The sequence below is a fragment of the Humulus lupulus genome, chromosome 3 (assembly GCF_963169125.1).
Source record: "Humulus lupulus chromosome 3, drHumLupu1.1, whole genome shotgun sequence".
NCBI classification, from domain to species: domain Eukaryota; kingdom Viridiplantae; phylum Streptophyta; class Magnoliopsida; order Rosales; family Cannabaceae; genus Humulus; species Humulus lupulus.
The window spans coordinates 275,986,598-276,010,031 of record NC_084795.1 but is presented as its reverse complement, the minus strand read 5'-3'; the positions used below and the strand labels follow the sequence as shown (position 1 = coordinate 276,010,031).

General features: G+C 33.5%; 3 protein-coding genes and 1 long non-coding RNA gene across 7 annotated transcripts; 3 read left to right on the top strand and 1 right to left on the bottom strand.

Moving 5' to 3' along the window:
- The first annotated feature begins 6,472 nt into the window (after nt 1-6,472).
- LOC133825736 (uncharacterized) lies at nt 6,473-8,205 on the top strand. Its single transcript, XM_062258641.1, has 2 exons — nt 6,473-7,378; nt 7,486-8,205. Exons 1-2 carry the CDS (start codon nt 6,473-6,475, stop codon nt 8,203-8,205), a joined length of 1,626 nt encoding a protein of 541 aa, XP_062114625.1.
- Nucleotides 8,206-11,281: 3,076 nt separating this feature from the next.
- On the bottom strand, nt 11,282-12,864 carry LOC133824392 (uncharacterized). Of its 2 annotated transcripts, none has more exons than XR_009888517.1 (2): nt 12,568-12,864; nt 11,282-11,910 (listed from the first exon to the last, which is right to left on the bottom strand). It is a non-coding gene; the product is annotated as an uncharacterized LOC133824392 (long non-coding RNA). The 2 variants fall into 2 exon arrangements; XR_009888518.1 differs by having other exon boundaries at nt 11,282-11,556.
- A 716-nt stretch (nt 12,865-13,580) lies between these two features.
- LOC133824390 (MDIS1-interacting receptor like kinase 2-like) lies at nt 13,581-15,269 on the top strand. Its single transcript, XM_062257272.1, has 2 exons — nt 13,581-14,649; nt 14,793-15,269. The coding sequence occupies exons 1-2, from the start codon at nt 13,737-13,739 to the stop codon at nt 15,185-15,187; spliced, it is 1,308 nt and encodes a 435-aa protein (XP_062113256.1). The 5' UTR covers nt 13,581-13,736; the 3' UTR covers nt 15,188-15,269.
- Nucleotides 15,270-19,922: 4,653 nt separating this feature from the next.
- Nucleotides 19,923-22,612, top strand: LOC133824389 (MDIS1-interacting receptor like kinase 2-like). Of its 3 annotated transcripts, XM_062257271.1 has the most exons (3): nt 19,925-20,132; nt 21,501-21,992; nt 22,136-22,612. In XM_062257271.1, exons 1-3 carry the CDS (start codon nt 19,961-19,963, stop codon nt 22,528-22,530), a joined length of 1,059 nt encoding a protein of 352 aa, XP_062113255.1. In that variant the 5' UTR covers nt 19,925-19,960; the 3' UTR covers nt 22,531-22,612. The 3 variants fall into 3 exon arrangements, with proteins under 3 accessions (XP_062113254.1, XP_062113253.1, XP_062113255.1); XM_062257270.1 differs by having other exon boundaries at nt 19,923-21,992; nt 22,182-22,320; XM_062257269.1 differs by having other exon boundaries at nt 19,924-21,992.
- The last annotated feature ends 822 nt before the right edge of the window (nt 22,613-23,434 follow it).

Genomic DNA, 23,434 nt, shown 5'->3' with positions numbered 1-23,434 from the left:
ATCTGCAAAGATTGTTGATACCACGTAAAAATTCGTCTAATCTTTACTTTATGTTCGTTTTTATCTTCTTTTCACAAACTGTTTAAACATATCTGGTTTCTGTTCAAACAGTCTTTGTATCTGTTTAAACATTTCTGTAACAGTTCAACAATTAATAATTTAATTTGAATAATTAAGTTGGTAATCATAAAAAACGGAATTTCAATTGGTATCAGAGCGGTTCACTAAACTCTTAGTGAGATCTTGTGGTTATTTTCCGTTTGATTTGTTTTGTGTGAAATGTCTTTCTTTGTAGAAGGTAGTTCGGTGTCTCGACCTCCATTGCTTAATGACTCAAACTATCCATATTGGAAAGTTAGGATGAGAGCTTTCATAAAAGCTCAAGATGAGAAAGCATGGAGAGCAATTTTTTCTGGATGGTCACCTCCTACCAAAAAAGGTGAAGATGGAGGCACAAAGGTAAAATCTAAACTTGTTTGGGATACAGAAGAAGAAAAATTATCCAGTTATAATAATAAAGCTCTTCACGCCATTTTCAATGGTGTGGAGAAAGTTTTATTAAACTTGTTTCCACATGTGTCTCGGCTAAAGATGCTTGGACAATTCTTCAAACTCAGTTTGAAGGAACTATAGATGTCAAAAGATCTAGATTTATTATGTTACAAACTAGGTTTGATGACCTTAGGATGTCTGACTCTGAAACACTTTCTGAATTTTATGAGAGATTATCTGATATTTCTAATGAGTATTTTGCACTTGGTGAGAAACTTGATGATTCTGTTCTTGTTAGAAAAATCGTTCAAGTTCTTCTTGACAGGTTCAATGTTAAGCTCATTGCTATGGAAGAGGCAAAAAACTTCAGTACTATGAAAGTAGAAGAATTGATGGGGTCACTTCGTACCTTTGAGTTAAATCAAAAGATTCGTCAAAAAGAAAAGCCAAGTACTTCCAAAGAGAAAGAGAATACCATAGCTTTCAAAAGTACTGAAAAAGAAGCATCAGATGATGAAGATGGTGATAATGAAATGGCAAAGCTTGCAAAGAATTTTCTAAAATATATGAAAAAGATAGGAAATAAGAAGTTCAATGGCTAGCCGTCAAAAGGTAATCATTCTTCTCTTAATCATTTTCAAACTAATAAAAATGGTATTCAGTGCAGGGAATGTGATGGATTTGGCAACATCCAGTCTGAATGTGCAAACACCTTGAAAAAGAACAAAAAAGGTATGATTACTACTTGGAGTGATAATGACTCAGAAAGTAGTGAAGATGAGGAAGGTAATGTCGCTTTCACTTCTATTTTACCTGTTTCTAAATCTGAAAATGAAAAAATTGTTTGTTTGAATAATGTTTCAAAAGATGAAGAAAATTCTGATAGTGATGAATCTGAATTGAATGATGAGTCTTTGTGTGAATCTTACAAAAAGATGTATGGTTCATGGGTGAAAGTGTGTTCTGAAAATCGGTCATTGGTAAGCAAAAATAAAGAATTATCCTTTCAAATTAAACAACTTACTGACTTAAATGAAAATTTTGAAAAAGAAATAATTTCAAAAAATGTTGAAATTAATAAGTTGTCTAAAGATTTGGATACTCTTGAGAAAAATGTTAGGATGCTTAACCCCGGTTCAACTGTTTTTGAGAATATACAGAATGCAGGTCAAAGAAGTCATGTGGGACTTGGTGCTTCAAGTTCTCAAAAATCAAAGAAAACTGTCTTTATCTCGACTGGGATGCTATCGTCTGATGTTCCTATGTCATCCTCACTGAAATCTGTTGTTCCAACAGAAAGGACACAGTCAGCAGGTAAATCCAATAGTAAGTTTGAAAAATTCATTCCAATTTGTCATTTTTGTGGTAGGAAGGGTCATATTCGACCTAAGTGTTTTACTCTTATGAATTTTTCCAAAAATGAAGATTTTCATAAATTCAATTATTTTGATAATTTCAAAAGAGAAATAAATAAAAATATTCAATCAAGGAAAATATGGATAAAAAAGAATAATTGTTTTGCTGGTTTTACTAGTAAATATGATAGATCAGCTTCTTCATATTTTTGGTATTTTGACAGTGGTTGTTCAAGACATATGACAGGTGACAGGTCTATTCTTACAGACATAAAACCTATGCATTGTGGGTCTGTTACTTTTGGCAATGGAATTGAAGGTAATGTTCTTGGTATGGGTACTCTTAACTTTGAAGGGTTGCCTAAAATCAAAAGAGTGTTACTTGTGGAAGGTCTTAAAGCTAATCTTCTAAGCATAAGTCAAATTTGTGATCAAGGTTATACGGTTAACTTTGATAAAGAGAATTGTTTTGTTTTAAACAAGAATGGAGAGAATGTTCTTGAAGGTTTTAGATCTAATGACAATTGCTATACTCTTTTGCCTTCTATTATGTGTCAATTTGTTGTGAGAAATAACACTGATGTGTGGCATGCTAAACTTGGTCACATAAATTTCAAAGCCTTGAAAAAATTGTCACATGCAGGGATTGTTCGTGGTTTACCTAAGCTAGGTAAAGAATCTGATGGTAAGTGCAAGAATTGTCAACTTGGCAAGCAATTAAAAATTACACATAAAAGTGTTTCTGACATAAACACTTCGAAAGTTTTAGAATTGCTTCACATGGATCTTATGGGTCCAATTCAAATTGAGAGTTTAAATGGGAAAAGGTATATTTTTGTTTGTGTGGATGATTTTTCTAGATATACTTGGGTGGATTTCTTGAAAGAAAAATCTGATACTTTTGATGCATTTAAAACTCTTTGCTTAAAATTAAAAGTTGAAAAAGATTGCAACATTGGAAAAATTGTTCGTATAAGAAGTGATCATGGTAAAGAGTTTGAGAATTCTATCTATGATGATTTTTGCAAGTCTGCAGGTATTTCTCATGAGTTTTCAGCTCCCAAAACTCCTCAACAGAATGGAGTTGTAGAAAGGAAAAACCGCACTCTTCAAGAAATGGCTAGAGTGATGCTAAATAGCAAAAAATTGACCAAACGGTTATGGGCAGAAGCAATTAACACTGCTTGCTATATTATAAACCGTGTTTTTCTCCGTCCAGGTACATCTAAAACATCTTATGAAATTTGGAAAGGTAAGAAACCAAGTGTGGCTTATTTTCATGTTTTTGAATGTGTTTGTTACATTTTGAGAGATAGAGAAAATCTTGGTAAGTTTGATGCTAAGAGTGATGAAGGTGTTTTTATTGGATACTCCACTAACAGTAGGGCTTATCGTGTGTATAACATGAGAACCCAAACTGTAATGGAGTCGGCTAACATTGTTATTGATGATGCCAGGGATTTTTCTGAGTTTTCTACTGAGGAAGAAATTGATAGGTTTTCTGATGAACCTACTGAAAAACACGAAGAAGTTTCTGTCAGTGATACTAATGTTGCAACGTCTGGTCCATCTGTTCCAACAAATTGCGAATCCGATGAAACAAATTTTGGACAGACAAAAAAGAAATTTCCAGATATTATTTTGGATGAAGTCCAAAAGGAGCCATCAACTAGAGTTAAGTTAAATCATCCAGCAGATTTAATACTTGGAAATCCAAAAGACAGTATGGTAACACAAAGAAGGTTTAGTAATGTTGTTCAATTTGTTTGTTTCTTATCTCTAATTGAGCCTAAAAATGTGAAAGAAGCTTTAACTAATGAAAATTGGATTAAAGCTATGCAGGAGGAATTGGAACAATTTTTTAGAAACAAAGTGTGGATCCTTGTGCCAAGACCGTTGCATACTAATATAATTGGCACAAAATGGATTTTCAAAAATAAATCTGATGAATTTGGTACAATCGTGCGAAATAAAGCAAGATTAGTGGCACAAGAGTACACACAAGTGGAAGGAATAGACTTTGATGAAACATTTGCACCTGTTGCAAGACTTGAATCAATTAGATTATTATTGTCTATTGCTTGCTTAATTGGTTTCAGGTTGTTCCAAATGGATGTCAAATCCGCATTTCTCAATGGGATCTTGATGAAGAGGTATATGTTGAACAACCCAAAGGGTTTGAAGATCCCCATGCACCTGATCATGTTTACAAATTGGAGAAAGCTCTATATGGTTTGAAGCAAGCCCCTCGGGCTTGGTATGAGAGACTCTCTAAATTTCTTGTTTCTCATGGATACAAAAGGGGTGGAGTAGATAAAACTTTGTTTATCAAAAATATTAAATCTAACATAATTATTGCTCAGATTTATGTTGATGATATTGTGTTTGGTTCTACTTCTGACAATGAGGTGCAGGTATTTGTGAAGCAAATGAAAGAGGAATTTGAAATGAGCATAGTGGGAGAATTGACCTATTTCTTAGGTTTGCAAGTCAAGCAATTAGATGAAGGCACATTTATTTCTCAAAGCAAATATGCTAAGAACTTGGTGAAAAAGTTTGGACTTGAAAGTTCAAAGATTGCCAAATCACCAATGGGAACGACTGTGAAGCTATCCAAAGATGAAAATTGTGTCAAAGTGGATCCTACACTGTATAGGAGCATGATTGGTAGTCTTCTTTATCTCACTGCTAGTCGACCTGATTTGAGTTATAGTGTTGGTGTGTGTGCCAGGTACCAAGGAAATCCCATGAAGTCTCATGTTGCAGCTGTCAAAAGAATCATTCGATATGTTCATGGGACTACTGATTATGGTATTTGGTATTCAAAAGAAACTAACCCTAATCTAGTGTGTTTTAGTGATGCTGATTGGGCAGGTAACACTGATGACAGAAAAAGCACTAGTGGAGGATGTTTCTTCTTGGGAAATAATCTTGTCTCTTGGCACAGCAAGAAACATAATTCTATTTCTCTCTCAACAACTGAGGCCGAATACATTGCAGCGGGAAGTTGTTGTGCACAACTTTTGTGGATGAAGCAAATGATGATGGATTATGGGTTTGATCTTGACACTTTAACTATTTTTTGTGATAATACAAGTGCAATTAATATTTCAAAATATCCTGTGCAACATTCCCGTACTAAACATATTGATATTCGTCATCATTTCATAAGAGAATTAGTTGAAAATAAAGTTCTTGTCTTGGAATATATTGAAACACATAAACAGATTGCAGATATTTTCACTAAAGCTCTTGATTCGGTTCGCTTTGATTTCCTCCGAAAATCTTTGGGGGTTTGTTCTCTTTAAATTTTCTTGTTATGGTGTTGTCCGCTTGATCTAATGTGTGTTATTTTTTAAGAAAATTGTCAATCAATTTGAAAATTTTGTTGTGTGTCAAGCTGGATAATCTGTCTTGTGTTTATGAATCTTTGGTTATATATTCTTGAGAGAAATTTAATCAATTCCTCCTAGGCATATTCGAGTAAATTAATCAATGTTTAATGTTTGAGCTTCCTTTTGTGTAGCATTGTTTCAAGCTCCTGTGCAAGAATAGAGCTACCTACATCAATGTGTGAAAGCCGTCTTTTGAGTAAGTTGGAACTTTGTAATTCGGAGTTATGAAGAGGATACACTACCATAGAAAAGGGCTACCACTGGTGTAGTGTGACAGCGTCTTCATGGGTTACAATTATTTTAATTTCGAAAAAGACTTATTTGTCATTGGGCAATGTTTCCTTGCATACACTGTCACACACTTATGCTTGAAACAATGCAATAAAAAATTGTACACAGTTTATAAAAAAAAAAAAAAATGTGTGTAAGACTCATACATGTTGATTGATTCACTTAAGAATATGTCCTTGTGACTGAATTGTGTTTTATTTCTCTCGAATATTCTTTCTAATCTTTCATTTTCACAAGGGTTCTTATCTTTGGTTTACACTAACACTTATTTTCATTTGCTTGATTTTATTCTTATCAGGATGACTCTCTTTGATCAAAGCAGATTTTTTTGGGTTGAGTTTTTATTTTTGTTCATATATATGAAATAAAAAAAAATGATAATAAAAAATAATAATTTGGCAAGGAAATTCTTGGTGAACCGAATCATTGTGGTGATTATTAGAAATTATGCATTTAATTATGTGATTTAATATATTCTTTGTCTCCAAGGAATTTATTTTTGACTTCTTTCTCATTTTGGAATATCATGATTTGTATCTTTATTGTCTTGTACTTTATTTAGAATTTTTTTTAAAAAAAAAGGGAAAAAGTCATTGAGGAGATCGTGTGGGGTATTTGTTTCTGGTTACCTTTTTTTTGGTTTGGGTGTTAATACATATTACATTTTTATAAACAGATTTTTTTAATAAAAAAAAAAGGAAAGTTGTATGTGAATCGTGTAGATTGTTTCCTTTTCTTGGTTAATTAAAACAATTTTTTAATAAAAAAAGGGAAACCTCTTTTTGCCGTGGGTATTCATTTTGGGTAAGTAAGTTATTTAAAAAGGCATGCCATTACCTTTTTTCCTCTCACCCACGACTTCACTCAGTTATTTCTTCTCCTTCTCATTTTTTTTCTCTCTCATTCTCTTGTAAGTGCTTTCTGTTTTTCAGAGAAAAAATGGTGAGAACTCGTGGTGCCTCCTCCAAGAAGATCCCTGTTTCTCAATCCCGAAAGGTGCCATCTCCTTCGCCTCCTCCGTCTGTGTCAACGGCGCCTCCTTCTGTTCCAACAGCTCCCCAATATGTTGGAAAGTCCTGCAAATCCAAGGCTCGCAAGAAGGTGTTTTCGCTCTCTCATGAACATCCTATGGTGTTTCCAGATATCTCTGCTGACATTATTGCACCACCATCTGAAGTGGTGGTGCCCTCTCGAGCCAAGGACCATTCTCCTCTTCCGTTTGATTCGTCTTTGGAGGCTAGGGCAAAATCGATATTTGTTTCCTCCTCTTCCAAAGCTGCTGCTGCTGGGTTGCTCAAATTGCCCTTGAAGCCGAGTCAGTCCAAGAAAAATTCTGTGACTCCCAAAAGGAAATTGGGGTTGGACGCGTCTCTTTCTCCTTTGTCTGCTGCCAAGAAAAAATTGAAGGCTCATCCCCCTTCATTGTCCTCCTCCGAATCAGATCCTGAGGAAGATAAGTCAGAATCTGAAGCAACTCATGATACCACATTGTCTAATGAAACGGTTCCTGACATTGCCGAATCAGAGGCTGAGTCTGATGAGCCAGAAAAAGAAGACACTATCCCCTCTGAACACGAAGCCGAATCTGACTCAGACCACATTGCATCTCATTTGCCATCCAAAGATAAAGGGAAGAAACCTCTTTCTGGTTCTACACCTTCACCAAAACATTCAGGTGTAAATTTCAAACCTTATTCTTCCATTTTTTGCTATAATGATAATGCACGTGATATGGTTCTGTATGCTCAACGAAAATTTATCATTGAAAGAAATTATGTCTTGAGTGATCATCGTCCTTTTGGTGTGCTAACAATGCTTCAAGATCGACAATGGACAGGTTCTTTGGTTAAATTTTCTGGTTTTGTGGATAGAATAGTCAAGGAATTCTATGCCAATCTTACTAATGAAATTATTGAACCTTCATCTCCTCTGTATAACAAAGTGTTTGTTAGGGGCCATGGTTCTCTTTTTCTCCTCAAGACATTGCTCTTGCTTTGCATCTTCCCCTTGATGTCAAGGATGATGTTGATGGTGCCTCTCTTGACAAGGACATGGTTATCACTGAGTTGGTAGGTCAAAAAATGATATGGCCATCTAATACAGTCATCTCGGTCTCCAATCTCACCTACACTTATGCTGTTCTCCATAAGTTTGCCACAACAAATTGGAAGCCCACTTCTCACACCGCCACTATCTCTTTTGATATGGCATCATTTTTGTACAAGGTGGGGACCAGTATTGGTATAAATTTGGCTTCGGTTATTCATGATCAAATCATTGGGTTTCGCAAAGGTAACAGGAAAAACTTGAATCTTCCTTTTCCTCAAGTTATTTATAAAGTGTTGAGTATGCAGAAACAAGACCTCCAACGTGATCAAGAAGACTTGGTGGCCCCAACTACTGCTACTTCCTACAAAGCCTTTGCCCCTCCTACTGAAGCCACTGCTGCTCCGTCCTCCAAGAAAGTCAAGCCCCAATCTCTGAAGATCGCCTCGGATGACATTCCTCATGCCTCCTCCTCTGTTGCCACAGATTCAGGACTTGTTGCATCAGAAATAGCTGCTGTTCGAGCCTCTGTTGATTCTCTAACTGCTCGAGTGATGTCAATTGAAGGACTGCAACGTTCTGTGTTGGAGGCTGTTCAATCTCTGTCAAAAGCTCCAACTGTTTAGTCTTATTTTCGTTTTTGTCCATTAAACATTGCTACTCTTGTTTTAGTTTTATGGTTCTTTGGCTACTTTGAAAGACACAAAGGGGGAGAGTAGATTTCCAAAACCTGTTTGATTGTTTGTTTGTTTAACTCTGGACCTTCTTATTTTGAGGGGGAGTTAAATCTAGTTTATTTACATGTTTGTTATAAGTTCATGCATGTTTGCAGGGGGAGTTCTTTCTCTTTACTTATCACTAACATTTGTGTTGCAGGTTTTTTGAATTAATTTTGTCTATCAAATTGCCAAAGGGGGAGATTGCAAAATCTTTTATTGCCATTTTTGATAATAAAGACAAAATTAATTAAAAGGGTATTTTTGAAATTAGTAGTTTCCTCTTTTGTAATATTTTGTGGTGAATTTCGAAAATGGGTAGTTACTTGTTTTGATGAAATATGTCTTTCTATATTCAGATTTTTATTTATGTGTTAATAAAATAAATATATATATTTTCCTATAAAAGAATATTTTTTTCTTGAAATGGAAATTATTAGTATTTATTTTGTTTATCTGATTTGGTTGCCCAGAAATCGTGTACAGCTTGCAATCATAAAGGATATATTGTTTCCTTATTTATTTAAGGAAACTGGGTTGAAACACTGTCCAGGTTCAATGAATCTGTTTGAACGGATTTCCAGTCTGTTTGAACAGATTCCGACTTTCCTGTTTTGGAAGATTTTCCATTTATGGGCTGTTTGATTTCTGATTTGTTTTCCACAACCTAAAGGGATTCTAAACAGTATATAATCATCCTTAAGTCGTTGGTTTTTGATAATCTCTCTTGGTGTATTATTTTCCAAATATTTTTCAAGTTTTAGAGATTTTTTATTATGTGAAGAACTTGAGTCCAGCAAGTTCTTAGTGGTTTATTACAGTGTACTTCTGTATTGTTTTCTTTGTGTTAATTGTGCAGGTTGAACACACTTGGACATTGGTCATCAAGATTCGGGAGAAGTCTTGTTCGTGAGTCACTTTTCGGGAGGAAAAGTGCAAGTGTTATGATTTGAAGGGAGTTCAAGATCTTAGCACTTTAGAAATTTGATTAGGAGTTTAGATTACAACAGTTGCGACAAATTCAAGAGGGAGTCTTTATTTGTATAAGTCAATTTGGTTTTGTAATCGTTTAGATATTCTTCTAATAAATTTCATTCTCTGGGTGTGGCCTCGTGGACTAGTAGCAATCTGCAAAGATTGCTGATACCACGTAAAAATTCGTGTGTTCTTTACTTTATGTTCGTTTTTATCTTCTAGTCACAAACTGTTTAAACATATCTGGTTTCTGTTCAAACAGTCTTTGTATCTGTTTAAACATTTCTGTAACAGTTCAACAATTAATTATTTAATTTGAATAATTAAGTTGGTAATCATAAAAAACGGAATTTCAATGTTCATCATCATGGCCTACAGCAGTTCGAAAAGGAAAAAGGGATTATGGGGTGTACTTGACAGAGCATCATAAACAGTCCATAAAAAACAAGACTTCCAGTTTAGAAAGAAAAGAACACAACATCATAAACAGTCCAAAAAGAGAATTCCCATTTTAGAAAGAAAAGAAAAAACAAGACTTCCATTCCATGTAGTTCTAGAAGTTGAACACAACCAAAACCAGAATTTCACCATGATGAATCCGTGTAGTTCTAGAAGTTGAAAATTTGGATGAGAAAGTCAGAGCAATGATCATCTAAGAGAAAGAGGAGGAAACTATAATCTAAGATACAAATACTAATTAATAATCTCATTCTCTCTAAGTTCTCAAGATCACTCAAACAAAATACACAACTCAACAACAAAACATAAACTGATTTTCATCCCAATCCTAGTTGAATATTGCTACAAACAAATTGTTCAAAACTATCTCTTTTTCAAGTTCCTCTACCAGAATTAGATACTATATGACCAAACCAAAACAACACTCAATATTGATAACCTTATACTAACAAGTCTATGCTCATTTCTGCCTCAATTCAATATATGACATATTATATTTGACAACCACTGTCTTTTAAGCTGGTAAACTTTGATAACCTTATACTAACAAGAATGTATCTTCTTATCTCTTCTATATACTAATGTAAACTTTCTAAGCTGGTGACAACCACTGTCTCTAACCATCTCAGCGAGCATACCACTGTCTCTAGCGTGCATACAATATAGCTAAGACTGTGTTTAAGCAAAATACCAAAAAGGATAAGTAATTTGCAAGCTATGAGTGCTAAAACAACAAGAAAAGGATTCTCCCCAACTATGTGGAATCAATATTGCATGCATCCTTGCATTCTCATTTCATGCAACACAAAAAAAAAGTAATAAGTAAAGATTGCAATAAGGGGGTAAAGAAATCACATTAAAAAATAATAGTTGTCACAAAGCAAAATTTGCCAGATGACTTTCAAAAGTAGAGAAGCAAAAACCTAGAGGTAGCATCTCATTCATCCAGTACAATATCATATAATTAAATACCAGCAAAAAAGCAAACAAAGTTAAGAAAATACAAGTCAAACTTAGGCAAAGACGGCCAAAAGGATGAAACAAAAGGAAAAGCAATACATTCTTCACTAAAAATAAACACAGGGGAAAACACAGAGCTAATCAAAATAAATTTCTATAAACATAAATGTATAGATTAACAAACCATATACGTATACACTCTCTAATAATATTTGTCATTAGAAAATACTCTTGATTTTTTTTCATTTCTTTCAAACACAAATGACAGCCACAATATAAATATATTTCTCTTTTCACCTCAATACAAGCCATTATATAAGCTTATATTAATTTTCCTCATGTTAGATTAATTCTTTCACCAGACAAGCTGAAAATTGAAAAAAATTAGAGATTTATCAAGTTCCACTTAAAATAACTCATACATCAAATCTTTATTGCAACATATATATGTAATTCTCATCTAGAAGTTACAACACATTAATGACATGTGAAATGACAACATATTTTAATATTCAAAATTTACTAAAATTTGAATGATTATAATCCAAAAAAAATGTTAGAACTATTAATTCTAACGAAACAGAGTAAAATCTTTATGGAAAGAAGAAGTATTATTGTTGACCAAGTAATTTGTACAAGAGAGTATTTATACAAGAGATCAATTGAGAAAGTAGTTTAACTACTTATAACAACCATAACAGAAAACTAAAGAGCCACTAAGAAGAGTAAACACACTCTAACATAATAGGCAACTAAGATGTCTTACCAAGAACCTTGAAGAGTCCAAAAAAACATGTTGAATTATGCCTACTATATATTGCTCCATTATTTAGTTCCATTTAGTTGGGTCTTAAATCGAGGCATTCCCTATAAATCAAATATCAGCAATCTATGCAGTAATGTCACAGAAAATTAGAGAGGAACATTATTATCTATTTAATTAAGTGTATTTGACAGTGGTAATATGATTAACCTTATTTACAATACTCCAGTTTGGTTTCAACCATTTAAGTATCAAATGTAAGAGTAAAAGAAATCTAATATGTAAAATTATCAACCAACACTACAGGACCAAAAACTAAGCATAACTAACAAATTAATAAATTGCAATTTAAACTCTAATAAAAAAGTTGTGTTTACATATCCTCAAAACCAAATTCGACCAAGCTTCCAGTCACTACCTCCAATGCCACCATTGAAGGGTATATTACTCCAGGAGGCCTATGAAATATGCAATTCATTTTGGATATGCACAAAAAAAAAATCAAACTGAACTAAAGAAATTACAATGAAACTTGGAGAAATGATCAAAATAATAGCACGGTCTTATATATATATTCATGTATATCTATTCATGTATTTTGACAATTTCTCCATAAACTAAAATACACTAAGCAAACTTATGTAATAAAAGATATAATATATATGTAATAAAATATGATTATTGGCATGAGGTTCCATGCACTAAGCACTATCATTAAATTTTAATACTTTTTTCATCAATAGCTAGCAAACTTATTAAATCTATGTTCAATAACTTGGATAGAAGCATGGAACTTGTACTGGAGAAAATATTTGTGTATATCACCACATAGTATATTACTCAATTCAATATTAAATAAATTTTAAAAGTGCTTCTTCTAAATAGAGAAAAATATCAGCCATATGTCACATTTGGTGTTATTACCTAACTACCACCACCTATATGTTGTATAATTCAATAATATTTATAAAAAGTATTGTACATGTCCCAATGAGAAGCACTAATTCAAAGTTCAGATTATACCATACCCATACCCATACCCATAAATTTTATTTATGGAAAATAAATAAACCCCTACATTTCACAAATATGAAACATTGAGAGATCTTACTTACCCAAGTAGAGAGATTGATACCAAGAGAGAAAGAATGATGGTCGATTGGAGGAGAAAGGGACTTTGACAGATTACCGAATGGAAGGCTACAAAGGAAACTAAATGAGAGTCTAAATGAGACTTTTCAAAAAGATAATTATTTTTTTTAACATTTTAGTATTTAGCAGCAGGCTTTCCTCAAAAGGTACCGCCTTTTTTTTCACTCTCCCGCTTGAAAGGTAACAGTTCAAAAAGATAAACTTGAACTAGTTATTTCATCATATATTCAGATTTTCACTCTCCCGCTTTTTAGTATTAGCTATTATAACACTTTGTAAAAAAGCTTATATTCACACATATATGTATGTATGTGGTTTTGCATCTACGAAGAAAGAACATGGAAAGATCCTGGAACTTCATCGGAAACGTGATAGCATGGAATTTAAAGCCAGTCAACTCGACAGCTTCATTGGGGCCAAGTAGTTATTTAGTTTGCTATATTTCAATTTAGTTAGTTGCAGTAATGGTTGATGAAGATTGAAAAGTAGCATTGCCCGAGCCCTTCAATCACGTTGGAGTCATTGAAGAGAATTTTATCTTTCACGTGCACGTAGAATGTAGAATCTTATCTGCCGTGTCAAATACCGTGATACCAGACCAAGTGCAATACTCCAGTGATACAGTGTCAAATGCCGTGTCAAATAACATTTTCTCTCTATTTATTAGCTTGCACACTTTTTTGTCAATTGATTATCCAATTAAAATCATCATCATTCAATGCAAAGTTAATTTTGAAAATGGAAAAATTGGCTTCACTACTTTAAGCTTGTAATGAAATGAACTTTGGGCTCGCTGTTGATGTTGATTGCATGCCCCATGTCCAGTCAATATTTTATTATGATGTTGATTAAAAAACTCATCATATCATATGAGATAAAGTAAAATATATAAATTAAAAGTCAATAAGAATGACAGTGACCCCGTTGGACAGATTACTCAAATTACTCTTTATTATTGTGAATATTGTGAACTCTGGTTATTGGAGAAATTTAACTGAATCTTTCCTCTGCCGGGCTTTATGGAGATATTCCATCCCACATAGGTACTCTTTCAAAGCTCACCCACCTTCACCTTTCCAAAAATTGTCTAACAGGCCAATTACCTCTTTCAATTGCCAACCTCTCCAGGTTGATGGTGTTTGATCTTTCTTATAATTACCTAAATGGTTCTATTCCAAGAGAATTGGGTAGTTTAAAGAATCTCATTGCATTAAATTTGAGCCATAACCATTTTAGCGGTCCAATTCCTTCAACTTTTGCTCTTTTTTCCAACCTCACTCATCTACATATGTCATCTAATCAAATTAATGGTGAGTCTACCCCTCAAGTTGAGATCATTATTTGCGTCATCTTGGCCTTCTTTGCCTTTTATTTGATCATTTTATTCCTGTTGGCCCATAAGTTTCTTTTCAAAACTAGACAAGTCCAACCTACTAAACGAGCTTCAAAAAATGGTGATATATTGTCGGTATGGAATTATGATGGGAAAATTGCATTTGAAGATATCCTAAAAGCTACGGAAGATTTTGACATTCGATATTGCATTGGAACAGGTGGTTACGGTAGTGTATACAGAGCACTACTACCTAGTGGCAAAGTGGTTGCCTTGAAGAAGCTTCACAGTTCAGAGGCAGAAGAAGTATCATTCAGAAAGAGTTTTGAGAATGAGGTAGAAACGTTGACTAAAATTCGTCACAAAAATATCATAAGACTCTATGGATTCTGTTTGAACAAAAGAAGCATGTTTTTGATTTACGAGTATATGGAAAGAGGAAGCTTGTTTTGTGTTCTAAGCGATGATTTAGAAGCTGTGGAATTAGATTGGAGTAAGAGAATTAATGTCATCAAAGGCATAGCTTATGCATTGTCTTACATGCATCATGATTCCACTCCTCCAATTGTTCATCGTGATGTAAAGAGCACCAACATCTTATTGAACTCAGAATTTGAGGCTTTTGTGTCTGATTATGGAACCGCTAGATTACTTGATCCCGATACTTCCAATCGAACCATGATTGCTGGTACATACGGCTATATTGCTCCAGGTAACTTTTTTTCCATTCCATTCCCTTGCCAAATTAATATTCTTTACACTTACATGTATTGAAGTGAAATTAAATCATTGATTTTGAAAGAAATTCGAATCTTTAACTCAAGGATACTTCATCTTGTTGTGACTGACATGTAGAATTTGCCTACACCATGGCCATAACGGAAAAATGTGACGTTTATAGCTTTGGTGTAGTGGTACTAGAAACGCTAATGGGTAAGCACCCTGGAGAATTTTTGTCCTCATTGTCATCTTCATCATCGTCAATTCAAAATATGTTGCTGACTGAAATAATAGACCATCGCCCATCACCGCCAAGAAATCGGATTGTTGAAAGTGATATTGTTCTTATTACTACGCTGGGATTTGCATGCCTAAATGCCAAACCCATGAATCGACCAACAATGAAGCTAGTTTCTCAACAACTTCTTGCTCGCAAACGATTGTTAGCCAAGCGTTTTGGTGATATTTCACTTGGACAGCTAATGTTCCCAGCTGAAATTTTACTAGAAATTGAAAATAAGATTAGTTGAATTCATTAAATTCAAAGATGTTTCTTGCAACTTATCACCATGCTCTACTTTGGAATTTATAATATCATCTCCACTTTTTCAATTTTTATAAATTTCAAAAGTAAACAAAAATTCCTTTTCCGTTTAGATTCAGCATATTTATGCATACATAAATATTTAAATATTTTTATAATTTATTTTAATTTTATATTAAAAAATATTACTTTTTTAAAAATACACTGCAACAAAATCAATGGTTCCATACCTTCGGCTTTGGGTGATCTAACCAATTTGGGGAAGTTGGACCTTAGTTAAACGAATTTGATGGTCCACTCCCTGTGGAAATTAGAAAACTAAGAAACCTAGAGTCGTTAGTCCTTGGCCAAAATCAATTGATTGGTTGCACTCCATTAGAAATTGCAAATTTGAAGAACTTGACATTTCTGGATGTTAGTTCCAACAACCTCAGTTGTCCAATTATGCCAATTCTTACGGCTTTACAATCAATTGAAGTTCTTTGGCTAGGTTCTTCTCTCCCATTTCATCACACCTTTTTTACCCTTATTTTTCTTTGTGTTGTTCTGCTAGATTCAAATTTGAGAATTGCAAAAGTCCAATCTGTGGCAAAATTTTGGTTAGACATGGCAGATCAAATATCAGTGGCTTGGGGACACCACAAGAGTAAAAAAAAGATCAAATATTATCATAACACAGAAACCACAACGAAGGAAAGCAATGAATAGAATCTCCAAACACCAATGTTACAAATCTTGACATGGAAATTAAAGGCATAACCGAAAAAAAAAGGTTTAAAAAAGAAAGTTTACTACATGAATGTTCTAATTACTATTATAACTTAGTTAGATTCGAAAGCACCCAACTCATTGATCTGATTTGCTTGTTCTTTCTCGAACTTAAAATCCTCTGGTTTTGATTCCAAGTCCTCCATTGTTGATAAAAAGTTGAACAAAACAAAGACTTGAATGCTCTTGCTATTTTGATTTGACAAACATGTTTGGTCTGGAAAACTACCATTTTGACAGCCCAGCATTGCCTTGTATGCTACTGAGAATAATTTAGAATGATTGATTAAGTTTCTAAGATCATGTAAAAAGATTAATGTTTATACTACTCACTATACTTAAGTCTTTAAAGTTTGAATTTAACCACCTTAAATTTTAATTCTATAGACAATTAATCCAATTATGAAACTAAAACAATGCTTTTATACAATCTCAGAACTGTTCGTTAGTTTTATAAGCCACAAAAACTTCTCAAGAGCTTGGCCTCATCTTCCAACAAATTATAAGAATAAAGTTGTTGGAGGTTTCTTAGGCGTTCAATTCCTGATGGTATTTCCTTCAGTAATTTGCAATTGTCCAACCACAAAAAAAAGAGATGAAACAATGTTTTGTCTTCCACTGTCACCCTTCTTAAGTTTTCCGCTGTTACAATATAGAGTTCTTTGATTTGAGCATTGTGAAACCCCCAGCTTTAAAACATAGTGACTGCCCATCATAAGTGTTAAGGCAAGAAAGAAGTACACCACAGAAACCAAGCCTTCAAGATTCACAACTAAAATGCAAGTATCAAATAACAAGAACTCGCAAACAAATCAGTTAAATAGAACTGAAAAAAAACAGTCTTTTACGTGGTTCGAATTAGAGCCAAGACAACTCTAACCTACATCCACGGCCAGTCACTTTTATAAATTCCAACTTTCTTTGAGTACAGATCTCACTACTCTCTCTCAAGTACAGATTCTCTCAAATTACAAGTATTATCTCAGTGTTTCTGGTATTCTAAATAATATACAACCGACTATTACAAGACTAACTGTCAAAACAGAATTATAAAAAATTAGAAGGCTGTTATAAAAGAATGTTGACTGAGCCAAATAACTAACAAATCTCCACCTTGGATCAGTAACAATTCCAGAATTAGTGACTGCACTTCTAGCCCCCTAAAGGGCTTAATCTCCTTTTAGCTGAATCAGATCCAAGCAGTGGAAAAACTTACTGCTTGAAAAATATACAAAATGTGTGTCATGTTGACCATAACTCAAAATGTTTAAAATTGCATAAATGAGTTGTTAAAATGTTTAAATAAATGGAATGAATCCACAAATGGCTTTTGTACTATATCAATGAGTTTATTAAAATGTTTAAATAATATTAATGTGCTATGGTAAATTGTTATCATAACACAGAAACCACAAAGAAGAAAAACAATGAACAGAATCTCCTAGAGCCAACGTTACAAATCATCATGACATGGAAATTAAAGCATAACAAAACTAAACAAAAGAAAGAGTTTATTCTATCAAATGTCCTAATATTACCACTCCAACTTAATTGGATTCTAAAGCACTAACTCGTCGATCCGAATCGCTTGTTGCTCTTCAGCTTCGGAAAAATCTTGAGATTGGTAATGGCGGCCATTTCCATCTTCTGATTCTGAACAAAAGTATTTATTTTGTAATTCATCCGCTCGTTCACTGAAAATTTCTTGAATTATCTTGTTTTGTGTATGATGATAACAGAAAATAGAGACTGATCATCATTACCATTCACATTTGAAGGTGGTTAAGTTTGGTATTAAAGAGAATGGCAGGGAGAGTGAGATTATGATAACAAGTTTATAATGTAAGTGGAAGAGTGCAAGAAGAAGAAAGCAGAGAGAAAGAGAGAGGGAGAGTCGTTTGCAAATAAGATCTTAAAAGCTTGGAGTTTTATATATCAATGGTGGTAAGATAAGGTAGTCAAATTAAATTAGGTATTTCTGTTATGATAAAGCTATCCTGGTATGTTACTGATATCAGTTTAGAACTAACTTCATGTAACAAAGATAGATTAATGTGTATACTCTCACTACACTTTAAAGTTCCAATTTCATCTAATCCAATTATAATAACTAAATCAATGCTTTTGTAAAATCTCAGAACTCATTTCTCTCTAGCTAATCAATCCAAAAGGTCTGTTCTTGAAGCTGAGATCTCAGCTATGACTTTAATATGTGAGCATTCTATCCAATCCAAATCCAAAGACATTTTGCATAGCATGTCATTGTTAGTAAATTTGACTTAGCAATATCTAAATTAGATAGCACAAACAGAGAGCCATTTCTGAGAAAGCAGCAAACAAATATAAAGAAATATGAAAATTCTATGTTGTGTCAGGAGAATGTTATATGTTCTCAGAATCTAGAACAAATGGTAAGAAAGAAAAAGCAGAACAGAAAATAAAACAAAACAAAAAGCTCAGTAGTCTATATTGAACCAATTAGAATGAAACAACTAAAAAATCCATCTGGGTAGTGTCAAGTAACTTTAAAAACTAAACCAAAGCATAAAACTCAAGGAATATCAGAACTCGAAAAAGTTTATTACAACAAATGTCTACACATGATATTTAACATTACAGAATCTCTCTCAACTAAGCAGAATTATCTCAGATTGTCCTTTGGTGAATTCAATGAAGAAAAAGAGCTTCAACCACTTGATAAAATGCAAACTATCACACAAATTTATAAGATAAAAAAAAATAATATGTATATCTTTATTATTTTTAAATAAATGTGATTTAATTATTTAAATTATTATAAAATATTATAAAAAATATCTTTTTTTTTAGTTTATGTTTGTTCTAGTTTTTGAATTTTGAGTGAAAAAAAGATTATATATTATATGTTTAATATAATATTAAGTTTAAGTTTAAGTTTAATTAAATTTTATTTAAGTTATAAAATATATGGTTTTATTATTTTTAAATAATTATTATTGTAAAATATTTCAAAAATATCATATTTTAATTTGTTTAATTTTTCATTTATTTAATTTCATTTAAGTTTAAGTTATGTTTCCAATTTATTTTTAAATATAAAAATATTTTGTTAAATATAAGAATATTTTGTTATAGTTAACTAAAAAAACTGTGAAAACTAAAAATTTCATTTATCTACACACTTTATAAAAAAGATATATTTGGTCTATGGTTGCATTATATATTGTCACCAAAATATTTCAAAATGATTTAAAACATAATAACTAATTAACATATTTGAAACAACTTTTGAAAAAAAAAATTATTTATTTTAATATGCGATAGCCATTTCATAAACTGCCATATTATTATCTCAATTGAAATGAATAAGTGATATCAAAAGATGCTGTAAAAAAAAATGCTAATTTTAATTATAGAGGAGAGGGGTAGCCAAAGCACACATATATATATGTATGTATATGGTTTTGCATCTACGAACTTCATCGGAAACATGATAGCATGGAATTTAAAGCCAGTCAACTCGAAAGCTTCATTGGGGCCAAGTAGTTATTTAGTTTGCTATATTTCAATTTAGTTAGTTGCAGTAATGGTTGATGAACATTGAAAAGTAGTATTGCCCGAGCCCTTCACGTTGGAGCCATTGAAGTGGAAGTAGCCCCTTCCCTGTCAAAGAACATTTTCTCTCTATTTATTAGCTCACTTTTTTGTCAATTGATTGTCCAATTAAAATCATCATCATTCAATGCAAAGTTAATTTTGAAAATGGAAAAATTGGCTTCAGTACTTTAAGTTTGTAATGAAATGAACTTTAGGCTCGCTGTTGATGTTGATTGCATGCCCCATGTCCAGCCAATATTTTATTATGATGTTGAAAAACTCATCATATCATATGAGATAAAGTAAAATATATAAATTAAAAGTCAATAAGAATGACAGTGTGGCCGTAGTATATAATAACGTCTTCAAGTTCAAGCTGACCGTGGAAGCAGTCACTCACTCATCTCTGTAAACCATGAAATCCTCCACTTTAATACTCATTATTGTAGGACTAGTCTATGCAGCCAATGTCTTAGTTCAAGCTTCACCGTACCCCAGAGATCAACAAGAAGTGCTTTCATTGCTGCTAAGTGGGTGGTGCAGCCACGACTCTGTCGACAATGCAACCCAATATTGCAATTGGTCAGGTATCACTTGCGACCCCGCTGGACAGATTACTCAAATTACTCTTTCTCAGTATTATTGTGAATATTGTGAATATTGTCCAATCTGGTTATTGGAGAAATTCAACTGGTCTTGCTTTCCAAACTTAGTCCATCTGAGTCTTTCCTGTGCCGGGCTTTATGGAGTTATTCCATCCCACATAGGTACTCTTCCAAAGCTCACCCACCTTCACCTTTCCAAAAATTATCTAACAGGCCAATTACCTCTTTCAATTGCCAACCTCTCCAGGTTGATGGTGTTTGATCTTTCTTCTAATGACCTAAATGGTTCTATTCCAAGAGAATTGGGTAGTTTAAAGAATCTTATTGCATTAAATTTCAGCTATAACCATTTTAGCGGTTCAATTCCTTCAACTATTGCTCTTTTTTCCAACCTCACTCATCTACATATGTCATCTAATCAAATTAATGGGTCTATTCCAATTGATTTAGGAAAGCTGAAGAACATGGTTTCTCTTGACCTGTCTGACAACAGGCTCCAAGGACACCTCCCATCCAGTATATTCCAGCTGAACAGATTGACTTCCCTATCATTTTCCCACAACAAAATCAATGGTTCCATACCTCCGGCTTTGGGTGATCTAACCAATTTGGTGGAGTTGGACCTTAGTTCAAACGAATTTGACGGTCCACTCCCAGTGGAAATTAGAAAACTAAGAAACCTAGAGTCGTTAGTCCTTAGCCAAAATCAATTGATTGGTTGCATTCCGTTAGAAATTGCAAATTTGAAGAACTTAACATTTCTGGATGTTAGTTCCAACAACCTCAGTTGTCCAATTATGCCAATTCTTACGGCTTTACAATCAATTGAAGTTCTTTTACTAGGTTCAAATAGAATATATGGTTCCATGGATTCAAATATTGTAAAGCTCAGAAAGCTGTATTCCTTGGACTTGTCATATAACAACATATCAGGGATCATACCTTCTGAATTTGCCCGCATGACAAACTTAAAGTATTTGGAACTTTCTTACAACTTTTTAAAGTGTCCAACCGGCGGCAAAGAGCTTAACATCATTTCTTTCAACCATCCCCTTCATTGCCCAAAGTCTACCCCCAAGTCTACTCCCAAGTCTACCCGCAAGTCTACCAAGTCTACCCCTCAAGTTGCGATCATTATTTGCGTCGTCTTGGCCTTCTCTGTCTTTTGTTTGATCATTTTATTCATGTTGGCCCATAAGTGTCTTTTCAAAACTAGACAAGTCCAACCTACTAAACGAGCTTCAAAAAATGGTGATTTATTGTCGGTATGGAATTATGATGGGAAAATTGCATTTGAAGATATCCTAAAAGCAACGGAAGATTTTGACATTCGATATTGCATTGGAACAGGTGGTTACGGTAGTGTATATAGAGCACAACTACCTAGTGGCAAAGTAGTTGCCTTGAAGAAGCTTCACAGTTCAGAGGCAGAAGAAGTATCATTCAGAAAGAGTTTTGAGAATGAGGTAGAAACGTTGACTAAAATTCGTCACAAAAATATCATAAGACTCTATGGATTCTGTTTGAACAAAAGAAGCATGTTTTTTATTTACGAGTATATGGAAAGAGGAAGCTTGTTTTGTGTTCTCAGCGATGATTTAGAAGCTGTGGAATTAGATTGGAGTAAGAGAATTAATGTCATCAAAGGCATAGCTTATGCATTGTCTTACATGCATCATGATTCCACTCCTCCAATGGTTCATCGTGATGTAAAGAGCACCAACATCTTATTGAACTCAGAATTTGAGGCTTTTGTGTCTGATTATGGAACCGCAAGATTACTTGATCCCGATACTTCCAATCGAACCATGATTGCTGGTACATACGGCTATATTGCTCCAGGTAACTTTTTTTCCATTCCATTCCCTTGCCAAATTAATATTCTTTACACTTACATGTATTGAAGTGAAATTATATCATTGATTTGGAAAGAAATTCGAATCTTTAACTCAAGGATACTTCATCTTGTTGTGACTGACATGTAGAATTTGCCTACACCATGGCCATAACGGAAAAATGTGACGTTTATAGCTTTGGTGTAGTGGTACTAGAAACGTTAATGGGTAAGCACCCTGGAGAATTGTTGTCATCATTGTCATCTTCATCATCGTCAATTCAAGATATGTTGCTGACTGAAATAATAGACCATCGCCCATCACCGCCAAGAAATGGGATTGTTGAAAGTGATATTGTTCTTATTACTTCGCTGGGATTTGCATGCCTAAATGCCAAACCAATGTATCGACCAACAATGAAGCTAGTTTCTCAACAACTTCTTGCTCGCAAACGATTGTTAGCCAAGCGTTTTAGTGATATTTCACTTGGACAGCTAATGTTCCCAGATGAAATTTTACTAGAAATTGAAAATAAGATTAGTTGAATTCATTAAATTCAAAGATGTTTCTTGCAACTTATCACCATGCTCTACTTTGGAATTTATAATATCATCTCCACTTTTTCAATTTTTATGAATTTCAAAATAAGTAAACAAAAATTCCTTTTCCGTTTAGATTCAGAATATTTATGCATACATAAATATTTAAATGTTTTTATTATATATTTTAATTTTATATTAAAAAATATTACTTTTCCCGGCGTAGCTTTGAGTCGGTAAAAGATACTTTTGTCCGCGTCGTTCGTTTTACGCCGACAAAAGTCCTATTAACGACCGACTTTCACATTTAGCCTTTGTCCATGCAAAAACACGTCAGCAAAGTCCAGAGGACCTTTTTCCGGCATAAATCTGATTTTTTCTGGCGCAAAAACGCATCGGCAAAAGCAATCTTTTTTGTAGTGAAAGGATCTCAATTCTTATTTAAAGAGTGAGCTTATACGCTGCCTGCAACCCAAGAGAACTTGAGCTTTGCAAGTTCTTGTAATCCTAATACAGATAACTCGTGGACTAGGGTTTATTCACAACCTGAACAACGTAAAAATTCGTGTTCAATCTTTTTCTTTAAGTTTTAGTTTAATTAATTGTTAGCAAAAAAGTTAGTCAACAATATATGATGTTTTTGCTGGTATTGACCCAGATTTGGATGCTCAAGTAGAATTTGGAGCATTCAAAAAACTTGGAGATCCAACTACAAGAAGACAAGTAGTCTGATAGAATATTGTTTTGTTATTTTTTGTCTTTAGTTTTGGGATATAGAATACCAAATAAATCTTGATTTGAATCGATGTCTTTTCTTTGACTCTTGGTTTGTTCTTTCTTTATTCGGGAGACGATCTCAAATAAATAGGTATGGAAGCTATAATTGTAAACCATGATCGAATCTATGGAA